The 22,631-nt window shown below is 34.3% G+C and overlaps 1 protein-coding gene across 3 annotated transcripts; it reads left to right on the forward strand.

Annotated features, from left to right (window-relative positions):
- The first annotated feature begins 6,307 nt into the window (after positions 1 to 6,307).
- On the forward strand, positions 6,308 to 22,161 carry LOC106678545 (transmembrane protein 53-B). 3 transcript variants are annotated; one of them, XM_014417112.1, is made up of 6 exons: positions 6,308 to 6,389; positions 17,446 to 17,723; positions 17,855 to 18,126; positions 20,609 to 20,786; positions 21,027 to 21,190; positions 21,968 to 22,161. In XM_014417112.1, exons 1-5 carry the CDS (start codon positions 6,323 to 6,325, stop codon positions 21,177 to 21,179), a joined length of 948 nt encoding a protein of 315 aa, XP_014272598.1. In that variant the 5' UTR covers positions 6,308 to 6,322; the 3' UTR covers positions 21,180 to 21,190; positions 21,968 to 22,161. The 3 variants fall into 3 exon arrangements, with proteins under 3 accessions (XP_014272598.1, XP_014272599.1, XP_014272601.1); XM_014417113.1 differs by lacking the exon at positions 6,308 to 6,389 and adding an exon at positions 14,639 to 14,705; XM_014417115.3 differs by lacking the exon at positions 6,308 to 6,389 and adding an exon at positions 14,721 to 14,849.
- Positions 22,162 to 22,631: the final 470 nt, after the last annotated feature.

Raw genomic sequence — 22,631 nt, forward strand, 5'->3', positions numbered from 1 at the left:
CATGCAGAGACTTGCTTTTCCATTCTGCCAGTCGTTCATTTTGTGATACGATTGTTGATTCAACACCTTTGCTCAGATTAAGTGCAGTTAAACCAGAGGCCATCCTTGTGATGGCGAGATAAACCCCTGTCGTTTTTGAGAGAAAGTATTGGCGTAGGGTCTCTTCCTGTTTGCGGCAAGCTTCTTCAATATTTAGTACCCCACTTCCTCCTTCTTTTCTAGGTAAATACAGACGAGCTTTAGATGATATTGGGTGTTGGGTCCGTTCTTATGTTAAAGTTGTTCGTACAAGGCGATCCGTCTCATGTAGGCTTGTATTCGACCATTGCACTATGCCGAAGCTATAACTAAGAGCTGGTATAGCCCAGGTATTAATGGCCTTGATTTTTTGCTTCCCAGTTAGTTCGGTTTAGAGCACTTTTCGTAGCCTAATTTTGAGCATTGTCAGAAATTCTTGTTGCATATCTTTTCGAGATATTTTAAGATGCTGTTGCATGCCCAAATATTTATATAATTTCTTAACTTCAAGTTCCTTTATGTGCTCTTCTTCATTAATCAGAATGTTCTGTTTACTAACCACTTTCCCCTTGGTTACATGGAGCACTGCACATTTATCGAGTCCAAATGACATTCCAATGTCTCTTGTAAAAGATGAAACAGCTTCAACCATATTTTGTTGTTGTTCTTTGTTTTTCGCGTATAGTTTGAGGTCATCCATGTACCAGCTGTGGCTGACTGTTGGATATAAACTGTAGGGATATACGCCTAATTCTCTCGAAGAATTCTGCATAATGGAAATTGCGTCATGCAGAACCAAATTGGGCTTAGACAATCCCTTTGGTATATTCCTCTCAGTATTTTGATTTGATTGGCCGTGCAGGTATTCCGACTTTCAGCGTAGTTTTCCATCCTGCCATCAAGTTTGAAAGGAGTCTGCTTACATTAGATTGAATCTTGTATATATCTAATACTTTTAGTAGTCAGCTGTGTGGAATAGAGTCAAAGTCTTTTTTATAATCAATCCAAGCCATAGAAAGACTTCGCTGTTTTTTCGAGACTTGTGCAGCAATGAACGAATCTATAACTAAGAGCTCCTTACAACCTCTGGCCCGCTTTTTGCACCCTAGCTGTTCTATGGGAATCATATTCTCATTTTCAAGGTGTTCATATATCTTGGTCGCCAGGATAGAAATGAGAATTTTATATAAACCATATAAACACGTTATTGGCCGGAAGTCTTTCGGACGTAGGTTTAATTCATTCTTCTTTGGAAGCATATAAGTGATGCCATCAGAGAAACCTTCAGGGAGCGTTTGTGTGTCATCAAGTATTTCCTGGTATCCTTTGGGTAGCAACTCATACAAGCAATGAAATATTTTAATCCATTAATTTTGGATTCCGTCAGGTCCAGGAGTCCTCCAATTTTTCATGTTCCTGACAGCTTCCGAAACATCTTCCACTGATGATTCAGAGACATTCTGGAAACTTTGGATTTCTTCTTCTATCTAGAAGCGCTCGAGGTGATTACCCGGCTTTCCCATTACACTTTTCCAGTAAGCTTTGATATCATCAGGGTATTTGCTCAATATGATTTCTTTTTGCAGAAGGTTTCTATAAAACTGGCGTTCATTCTGCTTGAACTGCTGATTTTGTTTCCTACGCAAGGCGGCCTCGCTATATCTCCGTTAAACGGTTTGCATAAACAGCTAGCTTTTGTTTCTGGTTGTTTAGATAAAGAGTCAGCCTATCAATTAATTCACTTTCCAATAAGGTGCCCAAGTGTTGTACTACGATTTCATCTATTTATTATTATTATTATTATCCGGGTTTTTCTGGCTGTTGCGGGTTGAATGTCTTAGGTGGAGGACCTGGAAGTCCAACCCCCTTCAGATTTTGTTTATTTATTTATTTATTTTTTCCAATATTTAAAAATTTTCGCACTATACGTGCAGTGCCTAAGAGAGCTGACTGTTGAGCCTCTCTTAGCATGTCTGTAGGCACCCCCAAACCATTCCCTCCTGCCACTGTCGATTTTGGTACGTGGCCGTTGGTGGATATTATGATTGGAGTTGTGGTACCTCCCTCCAAGTGATACAATTCCTTCAATTCTTGATATTTCCTTAGTTTTTCTCCCACATTAGAGCTTATATTATTATCGTTTGGGATTCCGACATCAACAAGTTCCGCTTTCTTACTTGCGGCACGCTTCTTCAATATTTATGAGTCCTCGTCCTCCTTCTTTCCTGGATATATAAAGTCTGGACTTGGATGATATGGGATGGTGGACCCGCTCTTGCATGAGTGTCGTTCTTACAAGACGATCTATTTCTTGTAGGCTGGTATTTGACCACTGTAATATACGAAAGCTGTAGCTTAGCGCTGGTATGACCCAAGTATTGATGGCCTTGATTTTCTGTTTTCCAGATAGTTGAGTCTTTTCCAGGTAGTCGTAGTCTCATTTTCAACATTGTTATTAGCTCTTGTTTCACATCCTTTCGAACTATTTTGAGGTGCTGCTGTATACCTAGATATTTATATTGTTCTTTGGCTTCTAGTTCTCTGATGCACTCATCTTCATTTATCAGTAGGTATTGGGCATAAACCATCTTTCCGTTGTTCACATCCAGCACCGCGCATTTATCAAGTCCAAATGACATGCTTATATCTTTCGTATAGGATGACACTATTTCACTCATACTTTGCAATTGTTGTTTGCTTTTTGCATAAAGCTTAAGATCGTCCATGTACCAGTTGTGGCTAACAGTGGTTGCCTAATCTTTGGTATTGAGTTTGTAGCCCACCTGGTACCTCCGCAGTATCCGAATTAATGGGAACAGCGCAATACAAAACCACAATGGGCTAAGGCAATCACCTTGGTATATTCCCCTCATAATTTTTATTTGGTTATTACCATGGGTCACTTCTATTTTCAACTTAGTCATCCAGCCTGCCATCAAATTCGCGAGTAGTTTGCTTACTTTAGTTTGGACCTTATATATCTCCAATACTTTGAGCAGCCAACTGTGTGGTACAGAATCGAAAGCCTTCCTATGATCGATCCATGCCATTGAAAGATTACGCTGCCTTCTAGAAACCTGTGCAGCAATGAAGGAATCCATTACTAAAAGCTCTTTGCAACCCCTAGCTCCTTTTAGGCACCCTAGTTGTTCACTGGGTATCATGTCATTAGATTTGAGGTGGTCATATTTCTTCGTTGCCAAGACAGAGGTAAGAATTTTATAAATGCCATTTAAGCAAGTTATGGGCCGGAAATTTTCGGATCGTAAGCTCGGACCATCTTTCTTTGGGAGCAAGTAAGTTACGCCGTCTGGGAAACCTTCTGGTGGAGCCAGCTTGCCATCTAGCATATCCTGTAAGCCATTGGCCAGTAATTGGTGCAAACTCCGAAACCTTTTAGTCCAGTAATTCTGAATTCCATCAGAGCCTGGAGTCTTCCAATTTTTCAGCTATTTAACTGTCTCCATTACGTCATTTACAGTAATTGTTACCTCAGGCATCTCTGAAGGATTCTCAAAGCTTCGCATTTCCTTGATAATTATTATTATTATTCGGTTTATCTCGCTATTGCGGGTTGAATATATGAAGTGGAGGACCTAGAAGTTCTACCACCTTCTTATTTTGTTTATTTATTTATTTTATCTTTTCAAAACCTTTCGTACTAAACGTGCTGTGTCATGCCCTGATCACTTAGTCTCTGTGAGCCTATGTCAATATTTGGAAAGCACTCATGCCAGTATCTCTTTATACGGTTGAGATATCCTTGTTGCCAAGAAGTATGCCCGGATGACAGCCTTATTCATATCTGGCGTCCATTTCATCATCTTTGCATTTCTTGGTCTCTGTTGTCGACTTCGCGCGGGTGGTCTCTCCTCCAAGCTCGAGTTCGAACAGCTGGCCGGTAAACGCTGCAATCTTGTGGTCCTTGACAACAGAGTAGTGCCGCTCGCTCCACTACTCCCTGAAGGAAGCTGCCCACTATTCCCGCCCGATGCAGCTCTAGTATCAGGCTCATCCGAGGCTAATTTTCTGTTTCTCAACTCCATATTTAATGGGTGAGTGCATTTTATACCTACTGCCAGGTTGTAAATAAACAGCCGCCCCTTACGTGGGGAACAGACGCTGACCAGGTCACCGCTAAATATGGGAACCGCCGCGCCAGGATTTAGCTAGTTTTGGTCCACCCTGGGTATTTTATTTCTCCAGTATCCATCATATCTGTTGAACATCCCCTATCCGCCACCCGGGGAGGCGCCCAATGGAGGACTAGCAACCTCTCATGGGTTATTATTATTATTTTGTGTTAAAAAATGTTATTATTTATGTTTTAAAAAAAAGCGTGACTATTACAAGAAGCCTTATTGAAATGCAGGAATATAGGAGGAAACCGCTAAACTAAGTACACTGGTCAAATCGAGGTTCTCTAGTTAGCAATTTAATTCTTCTTCCCTATATACAATTTTAACCACCCAGTGTAATTTAGTTAAAAGTAGAAAACGTTCCACAGTCGCAGATCGCTTACCTCTTAAAGAACGCTTTGAGCTTTTTATAGGTCAAAAGTTCCAAACTTCTATAGCACTCCAAATCCTTGATCAAAGAAGTTAGGTGTTTTTCATATGTTGATATATGTTGAACTTTTTTCCAATTAAGAAAACAAAAAGAAATTTTTTTTCCAAATACTGAATAAATTGTGATAAAGCAAACACTTTATTTTAAAACTTTCAACCTGTAGCACCACTTTAAAAAAACTCTGAGCACATTTATATGGTTTATTGCTAGGTGTATAGGGCAACATGACCAATGAGTATGGCTTGTACTTTTAAACACCCATCTAGTTCCTGATTTGTTTTTCTCCAATTTTTCTGGAGTATTTAAAAGTTTTTACCAGGAAATTGCAACTCTCTCTAGAGAGAGTTCTAAATGTTCGAGTGTCACCCAAAAATCCCAGTTGACATTCTATGAGGTCTGTAACGGTAAGACAATAGCAATCAACAACAACTTTAGGGTAGAACCTACCTCTTTGGCAGTTGATAACAATATCGATTCTAGAAGGTAGATTACCAGTGCTGTCGATTTGCGGGTTTTATTTTTCATCTTAGCAGATAATTGTCGGAGATCGGGGATTTCAGGTAAAATGGCTTTACGTCGTATAGTAGGTATGCTAGTGCTGTGTTGCACTAGTCCTTCGAATAGTTTTATTTTTAGTTAATCCTTAGGCACTTTTTCTATTACTAAGAAGTTACTATTTTTCCTTAGATATAAAATTTTAGAACATAATCGTACCCAGAGCATTTGGGCCCATGACATATTTATTTTTTGGGGCTCGAGATTGATTTGTTCGTGCGGCTCGGAATGAATATAATTTTTGGGCCTTGGGCGGATTGGTTTATGGGGCCTGGATTGGATTTATACTTGTCCGGGGTGGAATCGTTTTTGGGGCCCGGGGCAGATTGTATTTAGTTCCTGGGACTGATTATTTTTGGGGCCATGAGTGGATCATCTTCGAGGTCAGGGGCTGATACAATTCTTCTTTGAGTTACCATCCAACACCATTACTGTTGATGAGGTGAATAAAAACATTGAATAGAATTAATTTCAAGATCAGGAATAATAAAAAAAAAAAATAATACATAAGAATGATGGTGGGAAAACATCGTCATTACATTTGATTAAGTTGATATGTTGCGACTGTCAAGACAGTAAATACTTTCATGACTGTAACTATCAAACAGTTACACCATGGTAGTGGCTGCGACTTTTGTCACAATAACTGAAATTGTACGATTGTTCACTGTGACATTTGCTTCACTGACATTACTTGTATCACCTATTACGCCAGAGCTAGTGCGGCAGTACAACCATGACTGTAACAATCATACCCTCCAAGAGCTGGTAAAGTAGCGGGTATCTGTCAGTTAAAACGGGTGTTTTTAAGGTGCTAAGGGGGTATTTTTTGGTCAGGTGAATCGGCAACACTGTAGGTTACAAAAGTCGAAGTTGGTCAGTAGTTTTGTTACCATGCAAGAATTATAAGATTGATGTATTTATGCGAGCAGTGCTTTTCAAGAAGAGGAGGATGCTAGTGTGGGACCCTCTCGGTATATTGATATTTATTAGAAAATAATTTTTTTTTTTTATTATTTATTAATCACACCTATATTTGCCATATAAATAAAGGACTTCTTGTTTATTTAATTGAGGTATATTTATTGAGCATTAGCTAATAATGATTACAGTGGTAATAAAGATTACAAGGCCCATGGCTTAAGATAACATTCGGAAATTGCTCTGATACACAGTGCTTATGATAGAGTTTCAAGATATATTTGCTCATTCTGGGGTACAGGAGATCACTAGAGATCTGAAACTTGGTAAATAGGAATTTATTATGAGAATGTGGATAAGTATAAATCATTTGGCATTGATCTTCTAGAGCACATTTACCTATCTTATTCAGCCAAAGCTGTAGGAGTAAGGTAATCGATTCTTGATCGATTGAGGATAACATGATAGATGGCTACAAGATATATGATGAATGTTGTTCACATATATGTTTTATAAGTGTATAAATTTTTATAAATGTGTAAATAAGTTGAAAATATTTGCATTTTATTTAGTGATAGTCAATTATTAGTATGAACACTTCCTCAATAGAAATAATTTGTATAAATATTGAAGACAGAATAAACAGTAACAGAGCCATACATCCTTTTCAAATGTTTTCTTTTGCATTTTTTTAGGATTTGCGCATTACTTCATGTAAATGGTATGAAATCAATTGTAAGAGGTCTTAAGGGCGGGCTAATAGCTAAACTTTTTTTTTATAAATCATAATTTAATTGTGAATGTTTTTCCTAGCCTCCTATTGGGCTTTAAAAAAACTTCTACAATTGATTTCGTAAAAATGCATAGCTTTATTTTGTGAGTCGAGATTTCGTTTGGGATTAGCTCTTAATCTATCTATAAGCTTGGTGAAGAGATAGGTTTTTTCAGATCATTTTTGGGGGGAATCAGGAATTCTTTCCTAAATAGGTGACAGAGAACCTCAAAAACAAGAAAACATTCACAAGGACTATGGTCCAATTCCACTTTATAGGAAATTAAATGTCTTCTCCATCTCCTGGTCGGTCCGTGGAAGTCTGCCTCTGTGTCATCAAGCCACATGAGACGTAAGCTTCCTTCCGATCGTCTTCCTTCCGGCAATTGATGTAGCAGCCTTCTCGGTAACCGTTCCTCTAACATCCTTTTCACATTGGCGACCCATCGAATTCTTGATAAACATCGCACTATTGGGATGGCCATACATTTCAATAAACTTTCGATTTTTCCAGGATTACTATCGCATTAAATTTGTGTTCCACTCATCATTCGAAGGACCTTCCTTTCTCACACATTAATATTCTTTTAATTTTTTTTCATTTCCTTGTTATCATTATTATTTTTTAAGCTATTTCGATGATTATATAGAATTTTTGTTGCGAAACGAAATTTCTTTACTAATGGTAACAAAAAAACTGACGTTATTATAAAACACTTCAGGTTCGTGAATTGTTTTTCTTCTCTAGTTTCAACTATCTCCAGCACGCATTATATACGCAATTGAGAAAACCTCAAGCCAAGTTTTTTAAATGAAGAAGCGACGGATGTAGAGATTTTTCAAATAAACAAGGCTGTGTTAACAACGTAGCAGGAATAACTAATTCTAAGGAACCCGCATTTCAGGGCACTCCGCACCAAGAACAGAATATGTTGAATTGTAAAAGTTTTCTAAAACTATAACAATTTTCTTTTTAAAAATAGTTTAAATTATTCGTTACCCCTCGGCAGTAGATATCTCTAATCGCGGAAATTCCATATATGGCCACGGCTTACCAAGAGCAATTGGCAGAAACCACAAACATGTACAATTCGCTAAATTTCTTAAAACTAATATGGCTGCCATTGATAAGGAAAGGATGGAGGTTCTCTAACAAAAATTTTATTAAGTTAGAATAGAAAATTCATTAGATTCGTGTTGCTTAATAGAAATAATTCAAGACTTTACGTGCCTGAATGCAAGACTAAACGGTTACTGAGTTGAGAAGAACTTTTTTCGAGTATGGAAAAAGTGAGTTAAGGCACATGGTGGACAATATTGTAATGGACAATAACCTATTAGATCTAGAATGTAATTTACTTGAATAAATTGATTTGTCTTTTTGTTATCTATAAATTGATCTCCGAGAGAAGAGCTTGTTTGTAAAATTCTGTTTTATTTTATTATAAAAACCCCTGCTTTGTAGCGTTCACTAAAAGCTCCGGTACTGGCTTAATCCGTCTTTCTGCAAATAAACCTGATTTTTCTCTAGATTATACATGGGGTAAAGCTAGTATAGCACAGTTTTCTCATCACACCGTTTTCTTTTTTTAATGCCCATACCCTCATATGCGAAAAATAATATTGCATTTATATCTTTCTTATTATTAGTATCTAAAACAAAATAATTTTGTATTCTCATATTTAGTTGTTAACAAAATCAGGAGTCTTGGTTCATTTTATATAATGGAAACGAAAAAGTTCGTATGAATACCAAAAGTTTGTATGCTCATAAAAAATTATGTATTGTTTACAAATATATTCCTCTAAGGTTTACTACTCAATAAGTACTAAAAATACTAAATATTTTTCAAAATCCTTCTATTCTTGGCCTCTATTGAATTGAAATGATTAGTTATTAAAGAAAAAAATAGTAGACTCAGCAAATCGTGGTCCTGCTCCTGGACTGATGGAATATTAAATATTGGCGGGAAAACGGAGTTTCCATCTCCCCCCAACAGTGGATGTGGAAGGTTAAGTTGTTATTGCAGTGTGGTATTGATACTTGCTTTCACATCTCTCCTAGCAGGTAATTGGGACCAGAGATGTTTTTACCGGTACTAACAAATGGAGTTAAACTTTATATTTAAGGGCTTACATACATACATAAAATTACTCAAAATAAATTTTCTCTAGTTCCTTCTAGTAACTTCTAATAACTTAACTCCATTTATTTATAACTGACTCTGTCTCTAATAATTTACCCACCTTTACCTTACCACCTTTTATTATTAATACTTTGCATGTATTAACAAGTTCTTTCCCCGGAATTGTTCTCTGACCTGATTTGTATTTTAGGTTTTATACATTATTTTTCTCTAAATATCAAAATTAATATACCATCTAATTAAATATAGTTGCATACCACATTTAACTAACAACGTAAGTTGTTGGTTTTAACTGGTTAAATTGATGATATTTATATATTTCAGTATGTACAGAAATTCATATATTTTTTATGTACATACATTTAAGTAAAATTCATTTAGTTTAAAGAAAAGAGGTAGAACATAACTTTAAGTAATTTAACTTCACAAGTATTCAGGAAAAAAATTAAATGATAAAAAATATCATGATTAAGTAATAGGTAATAATTATTTAAGAGGTATATGGAATAGGTAACATATTAAATAATTCATTCATAAAAGTGGGTCTGTTGGAGGTGGACAGGGTGGATATAGTATAGGCAGGACTTAATTTGTGTGTCAACTTGTTCATTACCATAAATTCCACTATACATTTTAGCCCATTGGCTGTAATTTGTAAAAGAGCAAATTATATTTATCGGCATTTTAATATCTTATTATTCAATATCATCTTGTCTTTTTTAAGTTTTAATGTTTTAAAAATAATAACTATACAAAAATTTGTTGAATACTTTTATTATTTAATTGATATATATATAAAATCTATTTGTAAAAATATTTCATTTTTGCCCCTTCAAATGACTGAAATACTCTTACTCACTAGTATAGTTTTTATTTCTAATTTTGCATTGAAAAATAAAAATAATTTGTTTATCTGAGCCATATCTCTTTCTAAAAATGAATTGTCTGTTAAATTTCTTGCGATTGAGATTTTTTTACAATTTTTTTTTCACTTACACTACTTACCGTTCTGTATTTTATCAATTACTATTGTCTCAATATTATTAATTTATGAGTTTATTATCAATTACCATGTAAGTTTGGTTATATTTATTATATTTTCATCAGTTCATTACTCATTACTATGTTACTATTTTTGATTTATGATTAATGTTAGTTTGTTTTTATGGATGTCTTTCTATACTTCTACATTTTTTTTTCTCTTTTACTTACTTGTCACTTTTATACTCTTACATTAGCTTTACCAAGTCTGTATTTTTTTATTTTAGCCCTCATGAAGACCTGCTCTTATACTGTTTCTGATTTGTTTTTCTTGTCTACAATCGTCAACATCTCCTTTTAAATCACATACTATCAATCAAATATGTACTATACATTTTTTACCATCTTTATTTGTCTCACATAAAACACAAATAAACCTACAAGTTCTCTCTGCTTGGTTTGTAGATTATCCTGGGACTAATACATAATAGTTAGGATTTTAAAAAAATAATAATAATAAGTAAAACCTATTAATATTAGATTTTTGTCTGATTAATTATACATTACTATGAGACTAATCAGCAGTATTTAGCATTTTACAAAACAAAATATATACTTTATTTAGATAATTTGTGAAACATATTGAGTCAATTTATCAATAAAATGAAAAAGTAAATTCTATTTTAGGGCCATATTTGTCTCGCTTTACAATCATTTCTGAAAAGAAGTAATTTATTAAAGACATAACCTAATGTTTTCTACTTGATTATAAACCATAATTAGACATCAAGTCCATATCATTTATTAACTAGCATATTTTTACTACATTTTGGCATTGCGGAATTCTAGCACCTTTCTCAGAAATATTTTTCTGCAATTAAATATTTAAATATATGCATTAATCATCTTGATTTAGATCAAGCAGTCCTGCTATGCCTTCAGCAGACCCTGCTTAACCTAATTATTCCACTATGGTATTCTAAGGAATTCTGTTTTATTTTATTGCATAAAAATCAAATTTTCAGTATTGCTAATTGTTTGTAAAGAATAAAATATTGGTTTCAAAACAATACTTACTTATATTGAAAACCCTCTAGAAGTAAGTTTAACTACTTACCAAAATAATGAATAATTTGGTCATAAATAAACTGTTTATGGTAGTTTTTGGATTTTATTATTTAGACTCAGCACCTCATTTCACTGATTCATTGTTTTTATTCTCACATCTCTAATCATCACCAGAATATTATTTTAATTTTTTTTTTTGTCATGTTCTAGTATTAGTCGATTGATCGTTGACTAATCAGTTTATTTTTAAATAGCTTATAATACCTGCAATGTGTACATAGGTTTTTCGTATCTTTTTTTGTTCGCAATATTCTAATTTTATTTTTTCTATATGGATATCCTCTAACATGCTTATTTGATCTGTCTTCCTTTTTTTTAGGTTGTTAAACTTAAAGTTCTGTTGGAATATTATCTGTTCTCACTGTATCTTATTATGTAATATATACATATACAATCAGTACTGAGAATATTTTTCAGTATAAATTAGATTGTAAATTTTTAGCACATATTTATAGATTTTTATCTGTGAAAGAATGATTTCTAATAACTCTTCATGTAGGTATCTTTATCATTTAGAAGACTTTCCATTTTATTTTCATAATCTTTTTTTAAATAGGATTGCTAATTTCTGTACTTTATCGTAATTAATAACAATTATTTCCTTGTTTATATTTAAAACTGTTTGCATATTTTAATCTTAGTTGATCCATCATTATTAACTGCAGAACTAATTTTATTTTAACTGGCATTGGGTCTCTGTAGATTATTAAAAATATTTTTTATATTTTATGTTTATTCTGAAATTCATAATCAACAAAAATTGCATTTAAGAATAGTAATTTTAACATATGAGCTAGTTTTATTTTCAACACTAGTTTTAATTTTATATAAATTATTATATTCTATATTCTTATATTCTTAAGTATCTATTATACTACAGCTGTTAGGGTATTAAGCAGTTATCGATTTCTTTCTTAAGAAATTTTCTTCTAAGTTATGATGATGCTATTTGTATTGTTCCGCATTAGTGCAGGAATTATTTTGCTAACTTTTTTTATTATTATTATTCTATCTAATTTTACTTTCACTTAACTATAAATGAAATATATAGTAGCTTGAAGTATTGGGATTATGAAAATGTTACCTCCTTAAAGTTCTTTTTATTTAGTTTACTTAAAATAAATAAATTGTTAGTAGTAATAAAAAGATAGATATAATGAACTGTGAAACGATTTGATTTTTAAATAAAGAAGACAAATATTTTTACCTGAGCAGCTAAAAAACAAGAATCTAGAGACCTACAGGGAAATCGGTAACAGCCGAGAGCGTTCCGATCACATACTATAAACGTTCAAGGATTAATTTCATCTCAAAGTAGGTTATATATGTTGAATTTCGTGTGATTAGCGCACTATATTTATTTTTTATTTTTTTTTTTTGCTAAAATGTATTCTTTTAAACACTAGGTTATGATTATTAACTTCTTTTATATGATTCTGAATTTTTTTTGTGAGATTTGGGTTTATATGACTATAATAAGAATTTAAATTATTAATTAATTTACTTAGTTTTATTTTCATCCTATTGATTATGATATTGATAAATGTGTTTTTTTTTCTATTTCTAAGTCCATTTATTTATTTTTTTCATCTAATTTGTTCAAATTTTCTATTAGGAAATTGAAAGCCCACTCGTATAACAAAAAAAACGATGGTAGGCTGTTGTCGTGACACAGCTGTGTCTTATTCAGGTGCTTAATAAAGCCATCATTTGGCAATGCTGAGCATATTTTGGAAAGGTGCGTGCTGTTTTCCGAGCAACGGAGACTTATGTGGCTCTTTCCAACTAATGTACAGAAAAAGCTCTAAGGAAGCTTGGAGGACCTTAGGAGAGAGAACCACAGAATTCATCAATTTAATCCCTGACCTGGCCATTCTAAGAATATAACGGAAAAGAAGAAGAAGAAGAAGAATATGTATTGGCTGACGAAGGGACTTCTTCCTTAGACAAATGAATTGAAATATAGTAATACAGAAAGAGCCATTATCCAAACCCAGGGAAATTTATGGAGGTAAGGAAACGAACCTACAAGAAGAAGATATAATACAGCTATTATATCTAAGTTAGGTCTAGCAAGAGGCTAGACCGTGCAGGAGATGATGATTCTTGTGAGAGAGAATGAGAGCTGAAGATGGTGGATTAAATTAACTCTGAATGCTGAAAGGCACATAAAGGAAGTTTGTAGGAATTGAAATGTTTTAGTTGGGATGAATGGATTCGAGATGAAAAGATTTAGAGCTGCTAACAGAATTATTATCCTTGTTCGAAGAAACTGAGGGCCGGTTGCACGATCACAGTGTAAACTACGATTCCTGAAATCTCGGGTAAGATCAATAATTATCTGTTGTACCAGAAAAGCTAACGTTCAACTGTAGCGGTAAACTTAACAGGCTAATAATAGCCGGTTAACCATAAAATAACATAAACCGATCGAAGTAAATACATCGATGTTATCTTTGCAATTTTGAAACTGAAAACCTGTTTCAAACTGCATTAATTTTGGTTAAATAATACTCACAGATGTTATTGTTCTCAAAATTTTCTTATATAGAGATCTGTTTACCAAGAAGGTTAAGGGAAAGTGCAAATATTAGGGAATACCAGAACAATGATGTATCGAGAAATCCGAAAATTTTTGATTTACCTCCTAATGAGTTGTAGCAACTTCCCTAAGCTTTAAGTTTTGTTTATACAGATACGTGAAGGGAATGGAAACAGGAAGAAACAGCATTTTTGTTATTCATTACTACTGAGACGATTTGGTAAAAAAAAAAATTTAAGGATGTCTGATTGTACCAAAAAAAAGTACTATTGCAAAAACAAGCGATGTCTTCCCCACCACTCCTGAAAAAAACTGCATTGTAAAACGTTTCTTGCAGCATTAAAAAGGATAGCTGTAAAAACAATTAATATTAAGAAAGTTGCCCCGGCTAGAAATTTAGCTATGTCAATCGCGATAATAATCTCAGTGCTTCATTCTTTAGGAGTAGATTGTTGCTGAAGAACGTCTGCCTCGTCCATATGAGTCTTGTTTTAGTAGGAAACACGTTCATCCATGGGATGACGATTATTAATTCATCCCTTGTTTTTTTGCGCCTCGGCTTAGAAGAAATAAAAATGTGGTTGCTTACAAAATTAACAGTTCGTTTCCCTTCTCTTGAATCCTAAGAATAGTGAACCATCAACATCAGAAATCTATTCTAATTCAAGATAGGGAATATGGTTTCCTAAAGGGAGATGTAGGGATAGGTACGTCATTATTTGTGTCAGAACCTAATATTTGAGCAGTCCTAGTCTGAGAACATCGGGACCAATCCTTTGGCCTTCTCATTCGAATGGCTGACCCTAAATTGGATTGTGACGTATGCTCACTTTTACGGCACTCATACTTGTAAAATATTGTGCAAGCGATGATCACAATGATTACAAACACACATCACGAACATCATATTCTGATTGACAAAAACATATCATTTATATATCATCATATCAGTGATATTAATACTTTTTTGTCTAACTATGGCTGGAATGACAATTCAGTACTGATTATTGAAATAAACATATGTTAGTAGAAATTATAAAAGCAAAAACTGCCACACAACATTTCGAAATTGGTAAAAATTAATGATAGCACATTATTATTATGTAAAAATGTTATATTCATATTGGACATCAACAAAAACTGCCAACAGCAGTCCCTACCATTTAATTTCTCTGGCTGCGTTTATGTTGGATCTTTGAAACCTGACACCCGATAAGTTTAGAAAAATAATTTAAATTATTCGCATAGTCTAGCCAAGTTTATTAGTGGGTTATAGTTCTTATAGAATCTTCATATAGTTTAATATTCTATTATATTTTAACTTGGCCGACCAAATGATACAATAATCCTCTAGATAACGTGTTTTGGTTATTGCAACTAAGGAAGAAGCATCCTTCATCATGACAAAAACCATGCAACAGTCAACCGAGCGCAGTCAAAGTATTATAGTACGTCCTGTTCCTTCTTACCAACCTCAATTAAAAGTTGCTCCACCTACGATTCAGATCCATATATCTTTAAAGCACGTTGTAATCAAAGATCAAGATGTCTGTCTCAGCTGCCACGAAAATTGTTTCATCTACCGTAATCGATCGAATGAGTACTTTATACAAAATAGGTTTACTATGCCGAATCTTGCAGTTTTGCTATTGTGGCACCAAAAATGATTTTTGGTCCCTAAGTGACCTTATCCATTGGTTAACTGCCGTGATTCTTTTTCTTATTTTATCGTCTGTGTGGTTGTCATTGTTTATACATAGAGTCAATCATGTGAATTTCAAAACCTGGAACTCAAACTTAGTTCTTGTCGTTGTATCTTCTTGGATACCATAAGTTTTGTTTGAGCTCCATAGCCCTCTTTGCATCTACGGCCTCAATCGCAACTATAACCAGTTTTCTCAATCCAGCCTCAAACTCCAGGAGGAATTTTATAATTACCGGCTCTGAGCTTCCAATTATATTAAAGATATCTGAAAGGCGAGCGACTGCACCATACTAGTTGAGATTGTACCTGAGGGTTGGATCTGGAACTTTTGAAGAGACATGTGAAGAAAAAGGGCATGCCCTGCTGTATCTCACTCCTAATGTTTATCGTGATAATTTTTGTTTGGCCTTTGTAATTTTTGGGGTTAGCTTTATTCGCTCTATTATATCGAAGTTATATTCAGCTCTTACAGTGCTTCAGTGAAGGGCACTTTACTATTTATGTGTAGATACAGACTCATGCAGGGGAGTCAGGAAATTAATTCTTTGGTCAAAGAAGCTTTCCAAGATTTCTGTACAGTTTTTATTGATCGATACTGAAGTTGGATTCGTATGTAGTAATATATCTCAGTTTTGGGCAATATTATTTTATTTATTTATTGTAATTTACAACTGTGCAAAAAAAAAATAATACAATTAGTAAATATGAGAAATGTTTCAAACTCTTGACCTTGGGAAGAAACCACCCAGTGGTGGTACTTCAAAAATTAATTTAAATTAGAAGATGCCGTGGCCTTCTTCTTTTTAGACGCCTCAGAGGATTATCGATGATTGTTAAGGGTGGGAGATTAAGAACTAATGGGTTAATATGGTTAAGGAGTTTGGAATGAAAAGACCCTTTTCTATTTCGGGACAAATCTGCAACGAAAGGGATGTTAAGGTCTTTGTGGATGAGTTTATTGATGACGATATGAAACGCATCGAGGATTTTACGGAAATTTTGGATTGGATGCGGGAGGAATTTGATGGTTTGGTAGAGCCCCAGGGCTCAACTTCGTATGTCCGTCGTATGATTATCATAGTAAACAATAAATTGTTGTAGTGAATGGGAAGTTTAGAGCGTTAGTCAAGAAGGAATCGAAATCTACGAGCAGTTTCTTGTCGTTTCAGTCTTATATGGGGATTCCAAGTAAGTCTCTTGTAAAGATTAAGTCCTAAATAGCGAATCTGTTCAACAGGATAGGATATCAGCTGTCTAAACCGTATAGAAAATAGTACCTTAGATACAACCTTGAGCAACACCGGTGGACTGAGAAAAGAGAGATGAGTAGGCTAGGTTATGATTTACTTTAAACTTTCTACCAGAGGGGGTAGGAGCGGATTAAAAGAAAATACTTAGGGAGAAGGAATTGACGTTTATAGATCAGTCCTGGGCAATATAAAAAAAAAATAGTTTTTTGTTTATGATTTAAGACATACTACTTTAGCGGATTAATAAGTTGTGTTACATATTCGAAGCAGAACTTAATGCTGTTAAATTTGTTATGTTCTTACTTCTTCACCAGTTTGAACTGCTTAGGAGTTATAGACGAAACCCTCTCCTCCTTTCTTTCTAAAAAGACTTAATGCGTTACTTTATTAAATCAATTTGTTGATTAGTAACAGTTCTACTTTTCCAAAATCGGACTAATACTTATTTCAATTTCGTTGTGTTTACTATTTCTCATTTCCCCCACATATTAAACGTTTTAACGAGATTCAATTCCATGCGATTCGTCTTAAGGAGCTCAATAAATTAAATAGTCTGAACAAGCTTGTCTCTATAACAAGCTTTAAGTCAATCATACTCCTCTAAAATGAGTCTCTCGACATATAATTTTTTTTAACGGCTTTGTCAACGTCAAAACTTTTTTTTTTATTTGTTAATGTCTTGAGTTTCGTTCGGAATTGGGACGAATCCAACCATTAGTTTCATATATTCGTCATATAAACAAACAATCTACCTAGGGGTTTAAGTCAAGATGAACAAGAATATTTTACTCTTTATAACGAAGTTACGTTACTTCCGTAGTCTTTTTTTTTTAATTAATTTTTTTTTCAATTCTTAGGTATGCTTGAAGCAAAGGAGAGGAAAATTTTCATTTACCCTGTCGCTGACAGCATAGAACTGATAAGCTATGAAGAACTTGTTGTAAAGCCAACTGACAAAAGAACGCCTGAAGTGATATTGGAAACGAACAGACCGTTAGTTCTGCTGCTGCCATGGCTCCTTGCTAAACCTAAGCACACGAGAAAATACATAGAGCTGTATCTGGACAAGGGTTTCGATGTTCTAAAGATTCAAATAACTATATGGAAAGTATTATGGCCAGTGATTGGATCTCAGGTAAAAGATTTTCTGATCTTTATATAATATATACTATGGGAATTGGTATACAGTTGTGTGGCAATTGATATTCCAATTTCTGAAGGATTTTCGTGGATTTTTTTTCGTAATGTATCAATAATGTTGCACAGGTCGTTGCTGGAGACGTCGTAGAGTTCTTGCACGATCACGAGAAGTTCCAACCACTGTTCGTACATGGTTTCTCCGCAGGGAACTATCTCTGGTCCGAATCGTTGGTTAAAATTGCCGGGAACTTGGAAAGGTACAAGAACGTGATGGACCGGATCCGAGGACAGGTACTCGACTCTCCACCCAGCACCCCGCCAGCGTTCCAGAAAGGATTCGCCATCGCTCTTTTCCCGAACAATCCTTTGCTTTCTTTTCTCTTCGAAAACACTATAACGTAAGTTTTTTAAATTTATTCTTGTATGAAATGTTTCTTCCTAATGTTTTAATTTAATAAGATTTGTCTATTGTTCAAAATGTAATAAAGCCAACTGTTCTGTGTTAAATAAGATAATATTTCCTACCAGATCAATAAATTCTCAGCAATTTTTCAGAAGTATATTGTATCAATAAGATTTATTAATAGTATTACATCGTATCAGTTTTTAAAAAAAAGTGAAATCATTTAATAACTATAATAGATGTAGAGAACTGAGATGAAACACTTTATTTTATAACACTATACAAATATTCATGGACATAAGTTTTAAATAAATCGAAAAACATATCGTTAGCTCTTAATCGAGCGTAATATTAATGGGTTATGGACTGTGAGTCTTCTCTACTTCACTAACATCACTGGATTTATGGAGTGTTGGAGTGACAGGTAGTCTTATATCTAAGATGGAGACTTCCCAAGCTTTGGGATCTGCGTAGAGAAGATCCTGGGACTGGGTTTGGGATTTGATGTGGGCCTAAAGCTCCAACTGTCTGTGCCCTTCCTGGAAAGATGGGGTCACTGGAGACGTATCGATCTATGTTTGTTTTCATACTGAGGACATAAGCGTTCACGGCGATTTTTGAGATATAATATTTCCATGATTCATCACCTCTGTGGAGTCATATGTTCTGAGAATTTCTTGTATAGCTTCTTTACTTTCTTCTTTCTTTAACGACATAATCCTAGTGATTACCTATTTTTTGAAAAATTGTTATTTCTGTAATAAATTTCCTTATCGACAAAAAAAATTAACTATCGATTTATTATAACATTAATGGAGGAATGGGCCGTAGACTGTTTGTTTTGGAAGGAACTCCAATGGCTATAAGGAACTCCGGAAATTGGAAGGAACTCCGATGGGATATTTGTATCCCAAATGCAAAAAGATTCAGCCCTCCAAAGATCGTTGGCCGATAATTCGACTGACACAATATGAAGAGAGAAGGTCTGGCGCATCTATCGGAGAACCTCCGAGGGAGGATAGGTGAAGACCCAAAAATATGGAAAAGGGTCCTCTGAGAAACGACTTTAGAAGAAAAGAACCGAAGGTAAGTGACGACCCCAAAAGGAGCTATCCTAAAAAAGTTCTTCTGAACCGTGGATTCACGTCTGGTTTCCAAACCAGATGGGTGGGTCCAGACTACTGGATCTTGCAGCTCCTCACGGGGAACGTGGTTTCTGAGCTAACATTGCCAAACATGGTGTAAACAACAATCTCTTTTGCCCGAGTTGCGGATTGCGGAGACCGCCGAACACGTCGTACTCACCTGGACCGCCTATCAGTCTCTAAGAGCCCAGTTTGTGAGGGACACAGGGCTGTACGTCCTGACAGAGAGCGCTTTCCCTCAGCTGATAACTAAGGAAAACTACCCGTACTACAAGGCCTTAGTGTACGGATGGAAGAAAGCGGTTGGTTCTTTCACTTCTTGGGTAGAATAACTAAGAGCTACATCAAGGAGGCCGCTTGATAGGATAGAAAAAAACGCTGGATAGAAGAGCAAGTAATCTGTATGCACAGATAAGACTATAAAAGACCACGGTGTAGGTGAGGGAGTGAAGCAACTGCCTCATAACTGCAGCGGTGCCGGTTCGAATCCGGCTGAGAAGGTCGGCTGTTTTCATATCTGTGGCAGAACGAAACGAAAACTTGACCCCCCACCATGTTTGGAATAGGTTGGTAACCTTTAGGTAACTCACCCCTCTCGGATGTCAGAAATGACGAGGAAGGTGATCATAAAATAAAAATAATACTAAAAGGGACAATAGTAAACTAAAGCAGTGTGTATAATGGAGGCATGCGTTGCTTTCCATTGCTGTGAACCCCCGTATTGCCTAGCAGGCAGGGTAGGATGAGAAATAAATAAAATAGTTGATTTTTTTTCATGATCCTATTTTTATTATCCACTCAATCACCTGACTTCCCTATTTAGTTGTGAAGAGTGAACACAATATGAAGTTTTTAAAATATTGGTTTTTGTGCCTTCTTTGATGTATTCAGTCTATGTTTCAAAAAGGGCTGAATTAAAGGCTACTTATAACAACTAGTTTTAACAATTAAACTTACTGACACATGCGAGGTAGAGGTTTTGGAATTGAAAAACCGTACTGCCCACAATTCTCTTGTTATCGTTGGATGAATTTATTACCGGTCAGTGTTCATTTTATCAATTTTATGGCCTGAAAAATTATTTTAGGTTTTTATCAAATATTAGGAATAACAAATCGTTAGGGCTTGAAGGTGGTGAAACTGTCTTTTTTACAAAGTTGGTTTTGAAATCTTTAAAAAAAAAATATTTTTTTAATTATTCCAGTTAGTAATAGAGTCATAACTATCTTTACAATATCTGGTAAACTTGTAGAAACAGGGAAAAATTGTTTCATTGTAGTAAGGATGATCTTTCAAATCTCATCTGTATATCATAGATTTTTTCTGTTGTAGATTACAACTTTACTTATTTTACAATACCGTGACGAAACACCTCATAAACGGATTCCAGGCAGTTCTGTGTCCTCCATCGAAAGTTCCTTGCCTGATGTTCATATCCAAGGACGATCCTATCTCTCCTTTTGATAGGAATATGGTCATCGTCGAAGCCTGGAAATCAAATGGGATACAGGTTAGCAGATCTACAAGATACTTTAAGAATTCGTATTTTAAATTATGTAGTTTCTCGTCATGATTTAGTTTTTAAAACTGGAAGAGGGGGAAAAGCTAGTATAGATTTGTAACCAATTGGTAAATATATCAACATTCACTTTATTGTAAAATATAAGTTTGGTAATGACGGTAAAAGTAAAAAATAAGCTTTATAGTGATTTTTAGATGTTACATGTTTTGATGATTATTTATCTTTTAGGCGCAGATAAAATGTTGGGATAAGTCCCAGCATGTCGGTCATTTCGTTCACCATCGAAATGAATATATAGACCAACTGAACACCATGTTGGAGTCAGTTGGTCTTAGCAACCTGACAAAAACTGAGCAAGATTTGGAAACATCTGCCAACTAAAGTGTCCCAAGGTAAAGTTTAATACCTTATATACATAAAACAATGCAGTTTATTGGGGATAGACTATCAGGGGGGAAAACGGAAATTCAATATAAAGTCTCCTTTAGGTACGTTTAAGATTCTCTTGATTTTAGCTCTTTTCTAGAACACAAAAAGAAGTTTCTGTAGCACTAATTGTTCAAAAAAAATTAAGTCCCTAGACTTTTCTAAATAACTGAGCAGATTGACATCACATTATTTTACAGAAACCTTAAAGAAAAACGTATAAACTAAGGTATTTGATAAAATTTTAAGATACTTGTGAAAAAGTAGCGGACTGTTAGTAGTTAACCTAATGTCCGTTATGGGAAACTTAACTGTAACTCCGCATTGTAACCGTTCTAATCATTCGTGAGTTCGATACTTGTTTCTTTTCTTTTTCGAAATGTTCTTGTTTTTTTTTTAAACCTAGGACTTAACTTTTTTTAATTTGTATTTGCTGTATCTTTAGTGAGTTTTGGCAGAAAAATTATAACAATTTGAAATTGAGAATGCGTATTTTAACTCCATAATACTATATATCTATAGCAACAATGACAAATATCTCCAAATTTATGCTCCGACCACAACTAAAGACCCTTTGGGGTTAGTTTATGTCTTGAGCGAGCGTAGTAAGCGGTATGCGACAGTGCATTCAATTAAATCTGAAGCTATAACTTACATAATTTATTATATATGTATTAAGACTACATAATATATTAATATAGTAATGACAATATTCCAATATATGATTAAGTGTATCCTTTCAGATGAGGATTAAGCAGTCTCTACAATAAATCTTCGTCAGAAAAACACACCTTCTGGTATAGCTTGATTAGAAGATTGCTATAGAAAATTTACTTTTTTTTAAGTCTTCGTTTTCGATGTGAAGTTTAAAGTTCAGTGTAATACTTAATTTTTAATTTATAATAAATATAGATTTATTTTATGTTAATTCTTTTTATCAGTTGTTATTATATTTATTTACCTACCTATTTCCATTTCCATCATCTGAAATCATAAATATATCATAATGATGATAATGTAGCCTTTTTATAAAATTTCATTTCTGGAGCTTGCCTTATTAATTAATTAGTTATCACTACTAATTCTATTTGGTTCAATTTCACTGACTTATATAATTCTGCCAGATAATTTCTTACTTTTAAACTCATGTAATATCACTCATAGTTGTTCCTATCATGAAACAAGACGTATTAGTGTATGCACTTGTACTTTATAATTTGTGTACTTGTATTTATGGATACTTTCATTATGAAACAGGACCCTGGAGGTGAACCCTGGAAAAAGAATTGCGAAAACTAGGTCAGATGTGGCCCGGAGTTAAATTACTTACAAAAGACAAAAATAGATAGTGGAAATTCGTGGCCAGGATTTAATCATCAATAATTGTATAGATTAATATATAAATAT

This window comes from Halyomorpha halys, unplaced genomic scaffold (assembly GCF_000696795.3).
Source record: "Halyomorpha halys isolate HHAL.00 unplaced genomic scaffold, Hhal_1.1 Scaffold146.1, whole genome shotgun sequence".
Taxonomy (NCBI): domain Eukaryota; kingdom Metazoa; phylum Arthropoda; class Insecta; order Hemiptera; family Pentatomidae; genus Halyomorpha; species Halyomorpha halys.